At 38.9% G+C, this 17,802-nt stretch overlaps 1 protein-coding gene across 1 annotated transcript; it reads right to left on the bottom strand.

Annotated features, from left to right (window-relative positions):
- Positions 1 to 822: 822 nt before the first annotated feature.
- Positions 823 to 11,600, bottom strand: LOC121371538 (divergent protein kinase domain 2A-like). The gene is given in 5 exon segments (XM_041497508.1): positions 823 to 3,247; positions 4,564 to 4,741; positions 5,516 to 5,638; positions 7,429 to 8,124; positions 11,510 to 11,600. Coding segments are annotated over 4 exon segments (1,413 nt in total). The 5' UTR covers positions 8,122 to 8,124; positions 11,510 to 11,600; the 3' UTR covers positions 823 to 2,828.
- Positions 11,601 to 17,802: the final 6,202 nt, after the last annotated feature.

Below are 17,802 nucleotides of genomic sequence, written 5' to 3'. Positions count from 1 at the left end.
TGAGCGAGAGAGAGACGTGCATGGGAGTTCCATCGACTGGTACTAATCATACACCTACAACCTGCAACCAGTTAGTTTGTCTTGTTCAATGACACCACTAGAGCATTGATTAATTAATCATTGGCTATTAGATGTCAAACATTTGGTATTACTGATACGTCAGTCATCAGAGGAAACCCGCTACATTTTCCTAATGCAGCCAGGGATCTTTTATATGCACTTTCCCACAGACAGGACAGCACATACCATGACCTTTAATATGTAAAGGACATTTTTACAGATGCAAGGAATATATTTCACAACAAAAACGTGGTACGGCCATGGCTGTACCGTTTGCATTGCCCTTGATCTTATGGTATGAAAAATTTAGGTTCAAAGGTAAAATAATTTTGAAATAGCAACCAATTGTAAGTTGTTGTTTTTTAAAATGCAACACCAAATAGGTGGGAAATAAGTACATTTGTATTACTTACAATTTTGATTGTTTCTATGTTAACAATATTTTACCTATGGGCCTAAAACTTCTCAACGAAGGTAGAAAATTCATATAGTAATGGGTGCGACAGTTATAACTTTATTATATATTAATTAATTTATTTTTTACAATCCCCTCCAAACCTCCCCGAAAGTTCCATTGGCATTTTGCCTCATGTCATTGCCCCCCACCCCTAAATGGATTTTCTGGATCCGCCACTGGTTGCTATAAGTTTTTATACAATTTCACATTCAGTAGGGCTATACCTGGCAGCATATTTGGCTATTCCAATCACTGACTAGTACCTCGTGCCCAGCAAAAGAGCGACAATAAATAAAACAATACAATTAAAGGGCCTGTATCTAGTTTCAAGTTTATTTATTGCATTAAATTTTACAACTCATCGGAATAAACAATATATACAAAATGAATGAATATTTAATGACACCCCAGCACACAAAATACATCAGCAATTGGGCAATATATACAAAATGTCAAAATACAATATGTACAGTATAATGCTGGGGAGTGATTTTCACATAATATGGCAACTAGCAAATACACAATATTAATATGCAAACTAAAATTAGATTAATTTTTTTTTTTAATTCTTAAATACTTTTCACGATTCAGCTCTGTAATATTTTCTGTGCTTAAGTAGTTGGATTAGCTGAAAAAGCACAAGGTCATCTGTAATAACATGCTTTAGTAAGTGTTATTCTTAGATCATTATCATTATACTGGCGACATTTCAATGCAATTAAAAAGTTTAAGTAGCCCTTTGTGATTTTTTAATATCTTTATATCTAAGTATTGTGGAGATATTCTACCAATCAAGAAAGTTAAAGTTTAGTTTGTTTTGTTTAACGACACCACTAGAGCACAATGATTTATTATTCATCGGCTATTGGATGTCAAACATTGGCTACTGATATTTAATGTTGCGCAAGTAAATAACTACTATTGTCATGCCAGACGGCTAGTGAATTTTTGTTGTCACATGTTGCAGTTAAGTCTAGTTTGTTAATTTGAATAATAAAAGCCCCAGTGTTAGTGTTTTTAAGCTCTGTTTCCCTCTTTCGGTGACAAATCTGATTATTACTATTATTTAGTAAAATTGTATTATCTTAAAGTAAAGTAGGGCTAGTGAATTTTTAACTGGCTAGTAAAGTATAAAAATCACTGATCCCATGGCTAGTGGATTTTATAAAGATTCTAGTTCTAGAAGCCCTGATAGAATGTAAAGAGCATGGAATGTGTAAGTGGAATGTGTAAGCATATTACTTAGGGGAAAGCACTGCGACAAATACCTTATAAAGGAATGTTTAACATTATACATTCAATAAGAATATTGATTTCATGTTTAATTTAATGGCTATATCACTAATAATGTATTCTATTCTATATACATGTACTACAATTATGGTAGTATGCATAGGCATATGGGCTCCCATTTTTGTTGGGGGCAGGCTGGCTTTTGTCCAATTTAAATTAAAATGCCAGAATCTGGTTAACATTTATTCATATTAGCATAACTACCGAACAGCTATATAGGGTCACAAACAAATCACTAAGCATTTTTACATGGATTACGACTAATTCTGAGGGTAGAATGATGGAAATACATGTACATCATGGCAAAAAGGTCTCATGTTAGTACCATTTGCCTGAATATCTCTATCATTGTGGCCCGAATTTGAGGTTTTGCTCCCCTGTCTCGTACGCTTATGGTAGTATGTATGTGACTAATGGAGACACTACATGATATATATGCCTCATACGAGAATAGTCAATATTGACAAGACAACATTGCTATGTAATCGGCTATTCTCGTACGAGGCACTCGTATTGTGTGGTAGCGCCTTAAGAAAGAGATAAGCCGCGTGCTAATAAACCAATCTTTAATTTACTTATTAGCATTCAAATCACAACCAGATTTAGCACTTCTGTAAATTGAGAAAGGTGACTTTTAGACAAGCTAAAATAAATGCAAAAGCTTATACATATATTATGTGAAGTGCAAATAAAAATCTCCCCGTCTCTTATTCAATCCTTGTCTCTCTCCCTTTGTCTCTCTCTCCACTCTACGTCCATGAAATGGAATGTAAATTTCTTTTTTAATTATTAATGAGTATACCAGAAGACAAAACATCATTTAATAAATATCAATAAAAAATTATTATGCCAGATTTGAAAATCATTATTATCCTCCCACCCTCCCTCTCTCTGTACAATCATGACTCGATTAGACTGTATTTAAAATGTTTACTTCTTCTTTCATAATCACACTTGTCCTAGAAGGGTTTTTTCTCGCTCTCTCTCCCTGCCTCCATCCTTCTCCCTCTCTGTACAATCATGACTTTACTACGTGTTTTTCATCCATCACAATGGGCTTCTTGCGTTTCAAGTCTTGCTTAAAAAAATCCACATCCGCCTTGTCAGACGCGTATGCTGTCCTCAAGTGTTTGAACGCGTCGATCAACTTGTCCTTGACCTTCCACCGCGCCTGAGGGGTCGTAGGTCGCACGCACTCATTGAGCAGGTTAGTGAGGTCCCATTCATCCTCCACTTGCGCCGGCATGTCGTGGAGAAGACCCCCAGGCTGACCCGGGTGATTTGCATACTGTGACAGCAAGTTGCGACAGGCTGCGTAATAGTTGTGGTCGGAATTAACATGCGTACAGAGGCTGGACATGTCGATACTCAAACAGTTTCACCCGTCACAGTCATCAAACGGGTTTTCTATGTAGTCGTCCCAGTGTTTTGGTTTCGCTGGTTAGAGAAAATGAAGGAAAAAAAATGAAGAAGAAAAGATGTTAATTTTTCAAGTGTTGTACTTGTGTAAAAGACAAAACAAAACAATAATGCTGAACACCCGGGGGTGGGGGGATGGGGGGGGTGGGGGGGCTGATCTTTGTCCGAATTAAATGAAAATGCCTGAATTTTGTAACAACATTTATATTCATATTGGCATTACTGCCAAACAGTTATACAGGATTCTCAACCTAAAACTATGCATTTTTACATGGGTTTCAACTAATATTGTGGGTAGAATGATGGAAATACATGGTGAAAGGCTTTCAGGCCAACTAATTTCCCTGATTATTTCTATTGTTTTTGTCCTGGTCGCTCCCCTTCCCCCATCTCGTATGCTTACAAGGATCACTTTCTTATGCTAATGTTCCTTAAAACAGGCCCCTCAAAATTGAAAATTTGCCTGATCCATTTATCGGTAACGCAGAAATAAATCCATGTAACTCATTATAGTCATGTAAATGGTTCTTGAAATTTGTGGTGCCATAACAAAAAATAGGTTACACAAAATTAAGATTTGCAGGAGCACCACACGAATGAAATGACTGTCAATTGGAAAGGTGTGCAAGGAAGAAAAAATCACTAACTATAACACAGACTACCGGTACTACTGCTATAGGTTACTCCTACCAAAATAACAGAAAAGAATTTTCAAATGAATATACCAGTCATAGGGCAACAGTCATAAGGCAATGTTTGTGTTGGGGGACTGGGAGGGTATAATGTGTTCACTAAACATTACTTATGACTCGTCAGGTGAGAGATAACCTGACAGACAGAAACACAGAGAGATTGCAATAGGCTGACAAAGAATTACAAACTGAGAGACAAAAATGGAGACAGGCAGATAGAGAGACAAACAGAGAGAGAGACTGATAAAATACAAAAGACAGAGAGACAGGTAACAGACCGAGAGAGAAGGAAGGAAAATTTTATTTAACGACACGCTCGACATATTTGAAAACTAAGAGTCAAAGAGAGAGGGGGGGGGTGGAGAGGGAGAAAGAGAGAGACAGAGAGAGAGGGAGGGAGAGAGAGAGAGAGAGAGACACAGAGAGAGAGGGAGAGAGAGAGAGAGACACAGAGAGAAACAATGGCAGACAAAGAAAGGGACAGATAGAAAAAGATAAAGGGACACATAGAAAGAGACAAAGAAAGGGACAGATAGAAAGAGACAAAGAAAGGGACAGATAGAAAGAGACAGATAGAAAGAGACAAAGAAAGGGACATAGAAAGAGAAAATGTCTTGAAGTAGTATGTTTAAAAGAGCTCACTCGCTTCTATGGCCAGTTTGTCGACGACTATGATGTTCTCTACATCGATGACCATCACTCGTCCCGCCGAATCTACAGCGAAGTTGTCGTAGGTGACATCGGTCCAATATAGAGCAAACTTTTCAGCATTGTTCGTCAGCTTCTCAGCAATGTTCATAATCTGATAGGCTAAATCAACCTGAAATCACAAGTAATCTGGTTAGATAACAACACACAGGAACAGTTGGTAGTCACCTCCATAAAGCTACAGGCTGGTAGGTACTGGCTTCGGGTCTCAGTCAAGGCATGGGATTTTTAATCCAGATACCGACTCCAAATCCGCAAGGCTCAATGGGTAGGTGTAAACCACTTGCACCGACCAGTGATCCATAACTGGTTCAACAAAGGCCATGGTTTGTGCTATCCTGCCTGTGGGAAACGCAAATAAAAGATCCCTTAAAATAAATAAAACATGTTGAGTGCGTCGTTACATAAAACATTTCTTTCTTTCTTTCCATAAAGCAGGCATGTGTTTGGAGATGCCACAGTATTAATTGAATATGTAAATTCTGATAAAGCTTCAATGAAGTGGCTTGAGGTGTGTGGTCAAACAACCCCGGCCATTAGCAGTGCTGTGGAAATTGCAACAGTTTGTTTTTTGTTTTTTTGTTTTTTTGTTTCGTGGATAAATTAATACTAACAAACTCCTCTCTCACACTTATACCATAAAATTACTATTTTTGTACAGGATATTTTTTGTCATGTCCATTTGCTTAATTGCCAGGGTTAGGTCAAATACTGAATACATTATTTTTGAAGTTTGTAATGCATTTTAAAATCATTTGATGTAATTTATTTGATGCATGTACCATAAGTCATTCAGGGCTCCCCAACCATGACATTGTCATAGATCTAGGGATAATAAAAAAACAAATTAAAAAAAAGAAAGAAAAAATCAGTTAAAGGACAAAACCCTTTGTTCGAACGGAGCATTATAAAACTCTGCCAGCGACCGCCCTGCATTCTCCACCATGATGTACCGCCCACACGCTCCAAAATACTCCGGGAATGGCCAGCCCTCTTTGGCAGGGAAAGTCTGCAAAATTAATTTGAGTCGTGATTAGTATTAATAGTAAAAATATTTATCTAAATTAGATTGAACAAGCATTCTAAGAGTACTGTTACCTACTGTATCCATATTTTTCAAGGGCCATAACTCTGTGACAAATGGGTTATGGTACATCGCCATGAAAGTCAAACTTGATCTGTAACAGTACATGATAAAACTATATACAAAATATCAGTTCAATATTTTATTGCATTGTGAAATAAAATTTTAAAAAGTTTGTTTTGTTTAACAATACCACAGGAGCACATTAATTAATTAATTAATCATCGGCTAATGGATGTCAAACATTTGGTAATTCATATGCACTTTCCCACAGATAGGAAAGCACATACCACAGCCTTTGTCCAGTTGTGGTGCACTGGTTGGAATGAATCCACATGAGTTGAAAGGATCCACAGAGGTGGTTCGATCCCGCACCTGTGAAATAAAAGTTCAGAAAACTAATTTTCATATCTCCTTTTGCATGAAAGTCAAATTTCATCTGTAATAGTACATGGTAAAGCAATACACAAAATCCCAGTTCAATATCTCGAGGCATTGTGGGGAAAACTATATGTGGGACGGACGGACGGACAGACAGACAAACGAAAAGACATGGCAAAAATACACAGGCAAAACCCACACACCCCTCCGGCTGAACCGGTAGTGGACTAAAAACAACAATCCATGTCATTTACAGTGATAAGACCTGGGCAGGGTGTTCATCGTCTCTGTAAGTAGATTGTTAGAAAAAAAAGATAGGCAGCTATAGCTAATATAAAAAGTTAGTTTCAGGGGTATAGCCATATGGCGTAGCGGGCCACTACGCCGTAGGTGTGTAAGTAAGTGCTTTGGCATCGTGTAAGGGCTTTAAATCAATTGGCTCTATGCTTTACTTGGCTGTATGTGACAATCAACTGTTGGTTGTAACAACTTTTAAAACTTTACAGTACACAGGTATTCACACTTCTAACAGGTGAAACATGTCCTTCATACCTCATTAGGTGCAGGGCCCTCAGCACCCTTTACAGTACACAGGTATTCACACTTCTAACAGGTGAAACATGTCCTTCATACCTCATTAGGTGCAGGGCCTTCAGTACCCTTTACAGTACACAGGTATTCACACTTCTAACAGGTGAAACATGTCCTTCATACCTCATTAGGTGCAGGGCCCTCAGCACCCTTTCATTTAACAACAGTTTATTACTGATTGTCATAGACAACCAAGCTGGCACTGAAAATGTAAGCGCTTTAACAATATCGTGGGGAGTTTGTTTTATTTTAACTTTAACAACATCATTAGAGCATATTGATTACTTAATCATCGGCTACATTTATATGTAGTAATTTTGACAGTGTGCAGAGAAAACATGCTACATTTTCCATTAGCCGCAATGGATCTTTTGTAGACTACACTCCTTCCCACAAGCAGGGCACCACATATCATGGCTTTGATACCAGGGGTGGGAATTGGTGAACTGTAAAACAGAGGAAATCTAGAGGGGTCTGGGGCGATAGAGAGGTCCGGAGGCAAGGACGATTAAACTGCGAGGAAACGCAATGTTCCATGAGAGGAAAACCGCTGATCCAAAGAGAATTCTCACCCCTGTAATATACCTTTGAGGGAATCCCAGTTTAATACAGAGGGTCCAGTCTTGAGAAGTTTCACTGTATAAAAAAATCCCATATTGTGACATGTTACAAAAATATATTCATTTTTTTATACAGAGAATCAGTTCTAAATAATTGTATTTTATCTTCTCTGTAAATCTCACCTGTAGAAGTAATGGCTCCGTGTTGACCATGGCGATATACAGAAGCTGAACTTTGTCCCGAAAAAATATGTCAAATGGTTTCGACCTCTCCTTAAAATAATGCCAGACTCTGTCAACGAGTCGGTACGACGCACACGTAAACATGGAAAGTGTCAGCTCTTTCAACATGCTCGGTTGCACTGGGTGTTTCTTAACTGTCTGTGCCATGTTGCTGATGTACACAACTCGCGCAACGTCGCAGTTTTCCGGGCGGTTGGCGTCCGAACAGATTTTGTTGTCAATCTTTTTCAGTTCACTGTCGTGGGCCAGCTTTTTTAAAACAACGTTCGTGTCCTCGTGCACACCAAAATGAACGTTTTTCAAATTGATAAAATCTACGATACGGAACTTGGACATTCCCGTGAACTTGACGCGGTTGAAGAAAAATCCACAAGCGCTGTTGCCGTAACATGCGGGACACTTGTCAGTTTCAACGAAAGCTTCGTCCAAGACTTTCGGAAATAAGTAGGACTGAACTATCGTGCCGTAGAACAAAATGGAGAAGACGAGAGAGAAGGCCAGACAGAACTTGGCTCGTGTTGGTAAGCGTCGGAATCTCAAGGCCGAATCGGCCATGACGGTTTCAATCTGAGCAAGTCCGGTTGACACTGCTGGACGTCGATTTCGTTTCCTCACACCAGGACCTGGCAACATTTTCTGACAATAAATAAAACAAAATTAATAATTGTTTAAAGATTTTATTATATAATTTATTAAATATACTGTAAATCATAAAATATTAATTTAGCAACCTTAAAATTTAGTGAACTCCAAATAAGTGACATATTAGCGACATATCTAACCAGTGTTCTCGTTTCTCCGTTTAAGTGGGGCGGCCCGCCCCGCCCCGCTATTGCATTTTGCCGCCCTCCTTTCACGTTCTCCGCCCTCCTTTATTTTTCTGCGTCCCTCTTTATTTTCCAGCACCATACTATATTTTACAGCACCTATTTTCGCTATTTCCAAATGGACACTTTTTTCCACAAACCAAAAAACCACAACGATCAGTCTGCACCTTGGACATCAAAGGAAACAAGCCGCGTTGTGTACGAAAAAGCAATTGACAAAACATTTACGACAGTTACCGTAATGTAATTTAACAGTATTTTTAACAGCCTCTATTTTGTCCCATACCTGTATCCATTTGTATGTTTAATAAAAGTTATATTTTATTTGAGCAATGAAAACATTTGTACTTTTTATGGATTCGGCAATCTTCGATTGTAAAATTTAGTAACTTTAGCGAGGTCAGCATTTCAGAAACTAAAAATTAATAAGCTTAAGTTGTAGGATCAGCTGAAATAAAGTTTTTGACAAATCTTGACGTTACATAGCTTACAGATATCTTGAATTTAGTAGAAAATTGCCCTACTGTGCATGCTAACTAACTATAAATGTAATGTTGTTTACTATCCTTTTGGTTTAATTAATAGTACAACCATTGTTGTGCCTTATAATTCAGTTGATCACAGACAAAACAATTGCACAAAGGCTTTTGTGACAGTCTTTTGTACATTTCTTTTAATTTAGTGGACATCACGAAAGATTAGCGTCTTGAAAGATCTCGCTAAATTTGCTAACATTTTATGCTCACAAACATTTCCTAATTTACAGTATTTAAAAAATGTACACATGAGTAAACAAATGGTGAAGTTAACTATGCATAGTCAGTCAGCTAAGATTCGTAGTTTTTTTCAGGTTGTACTATACCAAATAAACTCTCAGGTGATGTAATGTTAACGTATGTGACTTCTTATATGCAATATATCAACCAAATTATGGGTATGGTGCCACACACAAAACATTTTTCAGATTTTTTTGTTTGGTAAATTAACCTTTTCACAAAATTAATTACTCTTATTATTACTGTATGACTTTCTTAACCCTAACCATAAATGTAACCCATTTTCTTTCTGGGGCAGGCCCGCCACCCACCCCCCCCCCACCCCCCCATACCACCTGTTGACTGTGGTTCGATATAACCAGATGTTTCTACAACACCAAAATCTGTACAAGTAGTTTCGCACAAAATTGTAGTACATAGTTTTACAGGTACCCCATAAAGCACAATGCCACATGACAATCACAGGGCTAGCTCTTGCACTCGCCAAATTTGCCAATTGTGAATTTTGAAAGTTGTTGGCATATTTTATTTCAATTTGGCGAAATAATCTCGTGTAATAATTGACATTTTTCAGAAAATAATTGTCGATATCTGCAATTTTTGAGTTTAATAGACAACTTGGTGAAATATTTTTCTCATCCAGAGCTAGCCCTGTTTACTAGGAGAAAATAAAAACTGGATTCAGCAGGCATCACACTGGAAATAATTTTTAAATAAATAAATTTTTGGTATATTTTTAGAGTATTTGTTTGAAAATTTAAAAAAATGGCTAATTTAAACAAATACCAAATGTTGCACCCACTTTGTATAAAAATTATCAATTGGCTAATTTAAACAAATACCAAATGTTGTACCCACTTTGTATAAAAATTATCAATTGGCTAATTTAAACAAATACCAAATGTTGTACCCACTTTGTATAAAAATTATCAATTGGCTAATTTTGCAATGTATACGGTGTGCCCCTATTCATCTGCTGTGTACATAAAACCTTCTAATTTTACAAACACTGTCAAAAGTATCACCAATGGCAGGACTAGTAGTACTAACTGCACTATAAAAAGTTAGCTGCACTTTGAACTTTGACCCAGTCAGATGTTATTTGGTATAGAGCTACCTTCAGTGTTTGATTGTGCAGATGGGGTGAAGTGTAAAAGTATTTGAATTTACCAGCAATTATAATTTAGACTATAATCAAAAGAAAGAAAGATCTGCAATTTCATCACAATTAAGACCTCAAACCACAACCTGGAGAGAATCTAGCACACAGCAATATTCAAACTACGGACTGGTGACTATCATCTCCGGTCCTACAGGTACGGCCCGAAACTGGTAGACATTGACGACTGTCCACGTCAAACAGAACAACAATCTCCAGAGCATATTCTTGATCAACTACATGTTATGTAGCTTGAACACAGAAGAAGAAAAGTTTGTTTTGTTTATCGACACCACTAGAGCACACTGATTAATCATTGCCTATTGTAGGTCATACTAAAAAATATGGTAATTTTGACACATAGAAGGAAAACCCTAGTAGCCAGTGTTCCTGCAGACTGCAGAAAGAAATTGTTGGGTATGGCACTATGGAATTGAATACAACCATAGTCAACAGGAGGTATGAAAACCTCCCCCAGAAACAAAATGGGTTACGTTTAGGGTTAAGAAAAGCATACAGTAATGATAAGAGTAAATAATTTTGTCAAAATGTTAACTTAAAAACATAAAATCTGCCAAAAATTTGGGTATGGCACCATACCCCATTTTACCCTCTGGCAGAAACCCTGGTAGCAGGGGATCATTTATATGCACCATCCCACAGACAGGATAGCATATACCACAGACTTTGATATACCAGTTGGGGTGCACTGGCTACAATGAGAAATAGACAAATTGGTCTACCGACTGGGATCAACCCAAGACTGACTGGGCATCAGGCGAGTGTTTTACCATTGGGCTACGTCCCCCCACCCCACCCCCCTCGGAAAAATATCCGCCTGGTCCCCCCTTCCCCATACCCTAACCTTAACTCCAACCCTAACCCCAAACCTAGCCCTAACCCCAACCCCAACCCTAACCCTCAACCCTAACTAAAAATAATAATGGAGGGGACCGGGCGGATATTATACCCCCCCCCCCCCCCCCGACCCCATAGAAGAACCAGCAATTGACAGTCCTAGGACTGACTAATAATATTTTTGAAAAACCTATCGGTAATAGAATGTGCTGTGTTATAATCTGATAATCATTGTATCAACAATAAATTATTGAATCAGGAATCATGGAAATTGGAATGGCAATAGAATAGTTGGACCACTTTCCAATCCTCAATCGTTTAGAATACAAACGAGTTATCATTTCTGTTTTGGTTTTTTGTTTACAGAATATGTAAATGTGCAGCAAAAAATAAACACTTACACAACCATTAACATACAACACAGAGAAAGAAGTTAAAACTAAATACCAAAACAGGTATAAACACAAACATGACGATCGTAGTTATCTCCCCCTCGTTGTATTTTCTACACTTATATTCAGAGCACTAACAAAATGTGTACAGTCGCAGAAAAGAAGTAAACAAAGAAAGAAATGTTTTATTTAACGACGCACTCAACATATTTTATTTACGGTTATATGGCGTCAGATATATGGTTAAGGACCACACAGATTTTGAGAGTAAACCCGCTGTCGCCACTACATGGGCTACTCTTTCCGATTAGCAGCAAGGGATCTTTCATTTGCGCTTGCCACAGGCAGGATAGTACAAACCATGGCCTTTGTTGAACCAGTTATGGATCACTGGTCGGTGCAAGTGGTTTACACCTACCCATTGAGCCTTGTGGAGCACTCACTCAGGGTTTGGAGTCGGTATCAGGATTAAAAATCCCATGCCCTCGACTGGGATCCAAACCCAGTACCTACCAGCCTGTAGACCGATGGCCTAACCACGACGCCACCGAGGCCGGTCAGAAAAGAAGTAGGACTAGTTTATATAATCGGTCCCTCTACGCATTTTAACTATAATCTCTTAATTTGAAGTTTATCGGATGATTATATTTGGTCGATAAAGACGAAGAGAGAAACCCCGCTACCACCATAAATCAGCAAGGGTTCTTTTAATTATTACTAATGGAGAATCATCAGGTTTGGCCAAAAGTCAATGGAGCGAAGCGGATAATTTTGCCATGCTCATATACCACGAAGGTTTCGAGCATGTCTGTCCCGAGTCCCGTCTCTGGATAGCCAGGATCTGACCCGGGACAGAAAATGTCAATGGTAATATTCTTATTAATGCTAAAGCAAGACTTTTGGACTGGTGTGCATATTCAACGATACGTAATGCACATTATTGCTTAATATCAACAAGTATAATCGTATAGTTAATTAATAAAACGGTTAAATGTGACGGCTATTATATATGTCATGTCATGTCATGTCATAGGGTTTTACGTGCACATTCAGAACAAGCTGTTGTAGCGCACGTCTGTCGTGGGCACAAGAGCCGGCCTTGGCCGGCTCCTCCGTCCATAACAGGAAAGGTGGGGGAGGGGAGAGGAGGGACCGCCTGCACTGGCAGGTGCAAGGGAGCACCAGCAGCCCGATCAAATCGGTAGCAGGCGGGTGGGGATGGTGGTGGTGCTATGGAATTTGAATGGAGCAGTTAAATGCCAAAGAGAAAAGGGTGCGCAATTTTGATTGAGGGAATTTGGCGCATTTTTGAACGGTCGGTCGAAAGGTAAATGGCCGAGCTAATATAGGTTTTGATATTAGTGAATCGAGAGTAGCTCGTTAATTTTAGACCTTTACGATGCTGTGGTTATATATAACGGGCGCAGCCATTTTGTACCATCCCAGTGAATACGCCCTCTGGCGAGCTGGTGGTTACCTAACGTGTTACGTCAGGAATTAGTCTTCGAATTGAAGAAACAAAACATACCTGATTTTTGCGGATGCATCGCAGTGTTCTGTAATAATATCTATCGCAGTAACACAGCAACGTGTATAGGCTATGTGGTTTATTTTTCAATACAAAATAAACCACCATTGTCAAAGGGTTGAATTAACTGTATTATATTTTGTATATAAATTAACCCACGTACTGAAATAATAGTCGGAGTGTTTTCTTGCTTAACTGGTATTTTCTTTCCGTGGCCTGTACCTGTGGTTCTTGATTGGCAGGTGTATATTTAGACGGTCCCCAGACACTGTGTCTAGACACTAAAAAGACGTGCCTCTTTTATTAAAGGGACACACCCTAGTTACGTTTATTTGTTAACCATTACGGCGTTGTTTTTCGCTATTAAACCCCATTTTTCACAAATAAAATTGCACTTTACTTACATTTTATTATTTAGAATACACATTTCCATTCACCTGAAGTGCTTTTTGGTAATCCTGATGTTTGTAAAACCACGAAATGCATTTTTTGCATTTTTTCACAAGACGTGTTGTCGAGAAAAAACCGTTAAGCAAGCGAGGTCCAATCTATTTTTAGAGGGGATATTTCCATTTCAATGTCACAGACGTTGGTATATCACGTGACCGTTATCATTTTGGTTCGGTTTGTTTTCTCGTGCACGGTTCGTGCAATCAACATCCGATTTGTTGTTGTTCATTTGTGAGATTTTTCTTCACAGTTCGTGAACATTTTCAGTAACAATAAAGTTCAGACAAGTAAGTGTCTCAATACAAAACGTTACAAACCCTTAAAACCAATAATTTTGCTAAATCTTACGATATCTGGAGAGGCGATATAACCAGGACAGAACAGTTGGAACATGTCCAGGAGAGGTGAAACGAACGCACCCCAAGTCTGTGAAATTTGTCCTGACGTAGGCATTGTTGTGCTTCGAGCGACATCTACCGGTGACATCAGAATACTAACTTTCAAAATTATTTCAAGCAATTGGGACATGGGATTTTTATGGTATTTATCGATATAACACCTGCTTTTTCACTCCATTTGATAAAAACGTGATCTAAGTGTGTTACAGGTTTGTAGATTAACCAAATTATAATTTATTTTCGCTGGATGGAACTAGGGTGTGCGGCTTTAAGATCACAGGGTATTGTGTGATAACCTCAAATCGTAATGGACTTTACCAGCTTTATTACTGTAAGTAATTCTGTAAAACCCTTGATTAAGTAGACTTTCCCATCTAAAATCACAAAACAGACCAATTACGTAGTCCCAGAGAAAAGAAAATTATCACTTGGGTATCGTGAGTGGTCGTTCTTGCTCGAACATATCCTACCAATAGGCCTAATAATATGCATTTTTTCTTTAGATTTTTTAAAAGAAAAAAATACTATAATTCCATTTCGTTATATTGATGCAAATTGAAATATATTTAGTTAAATAGTTTATTATACTATCAAGTCATTTATGTTGTTTTAAAAGTCAGGTTGATGAAAGCGAAGCGCCTTGTCGTAAATTAGAGCATTTGTTTACACTGTGCATAACAGAGAAGTTGGACCTGAGCTGACGTCACTTCGTCCCAAGCTATACCACCGGACGTCACTAAAACGAAACAAAATGGCTGCCTCAGTTAGGTCTCACTACACAGATGTCATCTGCCATTGAAACCCATGTTAAACTGCCCAACTTCAAGCGAAGATTGCCCATAGAACGGGTTCTCGTTGGCACTAACAACATACACCATTGCGAACATACATTATATAAGCATTTATTTTCACTCCAAAATTGAGAACATTTCCGTCTCAGTTTTTTGCTATATGACCGCATCTGGCTGTAGTACCGGTCCGAACAGGTGGTTCATTAACCGATTCACTAAGGCTGTCACTTGCGCTATATACCCATGTCTCAAAAGGTCGATGCACAATATTACAAAATAACATGGGGAAAATACAGCCAGAAGGCTTACCATTAAACATACATATTGTTTTAATTCTTCACCATTTCCTAGAAGTGAATATGTGAACCATAACATGTGTCACAATTAGGAACTTAGCAGGAATAATCACGGTTTTTTATTAATTCTAAAATTACGCGTTTTTTATTTGTTAAAGTGTCAGTATGTGTTGGTGGTCCGGGTATGCATCTTTCCAACACATAAGGCTCTTGTTGGAGTTTAGTCTACCTTTAATCGAAATAAACTAAATTACAGTTTGAAACCTGTTTATTTCTTATTCACGTAAGATGTAGGTAACATCTACATTTCTTCATATGTAGCATTATATAACATTACATTTGTTTTGATATAATGGGCCCGTAGGAACCGGGGTGGTGGGGTTGGGAGCCTTGGTAAGGAATCGTCTTTGCATGTTGGTTCGTAACGATACGTTTTGTCATTTTGTTCGCTCTCAATTGTTGTTTAAGAACATGCCACAACGTGGACACCTTACAAACGGGGATCCTATTTAAAGAAAGCTACCAAAATATCTACTGACCAGTATTTAATTTTGTTGAGTTTATTGCATAGCCACACACACACACACACACACACAGACACACACAGAAAGAAAGAAAGAAATGTTTTATTTAACGACGCACTCAACACATTTTATTTTACGGTTATATGGCGTCAGACATATGGTTAAGGACCACACAGATTTTGAGAGGAAACCCGCTGTCGCCACTACATGGGCTACTCTTTCCGATTAGCAGCAAGGGATCTTTTATTTGCGCTTCCCACAGGCAGGATAGCACAAACCATGGCCTTTGTTGAACCAGTTATGGATCACTGGTCGGTGCAAGTGGTTTACACCTACCCATTGAGCCTTGCGGAGCACTCACTCAGGGTTTGGAGTCGGTATCTGGATTAAAAATCCCATGCCCTCGACTGGGATCCGAACCCAGTACCTACCAGCCTGTAGACCGATGGCCTAACCACGACGCCACCGAGGCCGGTCACACACATAGAGACTCACACACACACACACACACACACACACACACACACACACACACACACACACACACACACACACCGACACAAACACACACACACACGAACACGGAACTCACGCAAACACACACACGTACGTGCACACACAGACACACACACACACACACACACAAACACACAGAAAGAAAGAAGTGTTTTATTTAACGACGCACTCAACACATTTTATTTACGGTTATATGGCGTCAGACATATGGTTAAGGACAACACAGATTTTTTTTAGAGGAAACCCGCTGTCGCCACATAGGCTACTCTTTTACGACAGGCAGCAAGGGATCTTTTATTTGCGCTTCCCACAGGTAGGATAGCACAAACCATGGCCTTTGTTGAACCAGTTATGGAACACTGGTCGGTGTAAGTGGTTTACACCTACCCATTGAGCCTTGCGGAGCACTCGCTCAGTGTTTGGAGTCGGTATCTAGATTAAAAATCCCATGCCTCGACTGGGATCCGAACCCAGTACCTACCAGCCTGTAGACCGATGGCATAACCACTACGCCACCGAGGCCGGTATCAAACACACACAGAGACACACACAAACACATACATACACACAAACAAACACACACAAACACATACATACACACAAACACACACACACACACACACACACACAAAAACACACACGCATACACAGACACGAGTGCGCAAGCACACACACACACACACACCAGTGGAGGATCCAAAAAATCCATTTAGGGGGCCCCAGTGACAAGGTGGAATGACAAGGCAACATTGGGGGAGGTTTGGAGGGGGATCGTAAAAAAATTAATATATAATAAAATTATAATTATCGCAAAATTTAGGGGGGCTGCCCCTGCCCCCCTAGATCCACCTTTGCATACACACGCAAGCACACACACATATAAATAAATACTCGGACACACAAACACATGCACACACAGAGAGAGACACACACACACACACACACACACACACACACACAGATACATGGATACACTCGGACACACACACACACACACAACAGACATACATACACACGCATAGATATACACTCGGACACACAAACACATACACACACACAAACACGCAGATACATGTATACACTCGGACACACACACACACACACACACATACATGCACACACACATATATATACACTCGGACATACACACAGACACACATACACACACACAGACAGACACACACACACACATATACACATATACATGTATACACTCGGACACACACACACACACATATACATACACACAGATACATGTATACACTCGGACATACACACACACACATACACACACATAGATATACACTCGGACACACACACACACACATACACACACACAGACACACCCACGAACACACATACAAACACACATAACACACACACATACAGACGCACACACACAGACACAGACACAGACAGGCAGACACATACACACATACAAACACACAGACAGGCAGACACATACACACATACATACACACACACACACACACACACACACACACATACGAACACACACACACACACGAACACACACACACACACACACACAGCGAGACATATACACACAGAGAGACATTGACCGTTTGCACGAAAAGGGAACCGATGAATTGGCATACAACTCAACAATGAATAAAGTTAATATTCATATAAAAACATATTAAGTTTTAAAACCACACCTACTCAAATAACATTTTTTTGTTTTTTAAATCAGTGTATATAAAAAAGGTTGTGGGTTGTTTTGTTGTTGTTGTTTTTTTTTGTGTTTTTTTACAAATTACTATCAAATTGCATAGGCT

Source organism: Gigantopelta aegis, chromosome 1, assembly GCF_016097555.1.
Source record: "Gigantopelta aegis isolate Gae_Host chromosome 1, Gae_host_genome, whole genome shotgun sequence".
Classification (NCBI taxonomy): Eukaryota; Metazoa; Mollusca; class Gastropoda; order Neomphalida; family Peltospiridae; genus Gigantopelta; species Gigantopelta aegis.
This window is presented reverse-complemented; position numbering and strand designations above follow the sequence as displayed.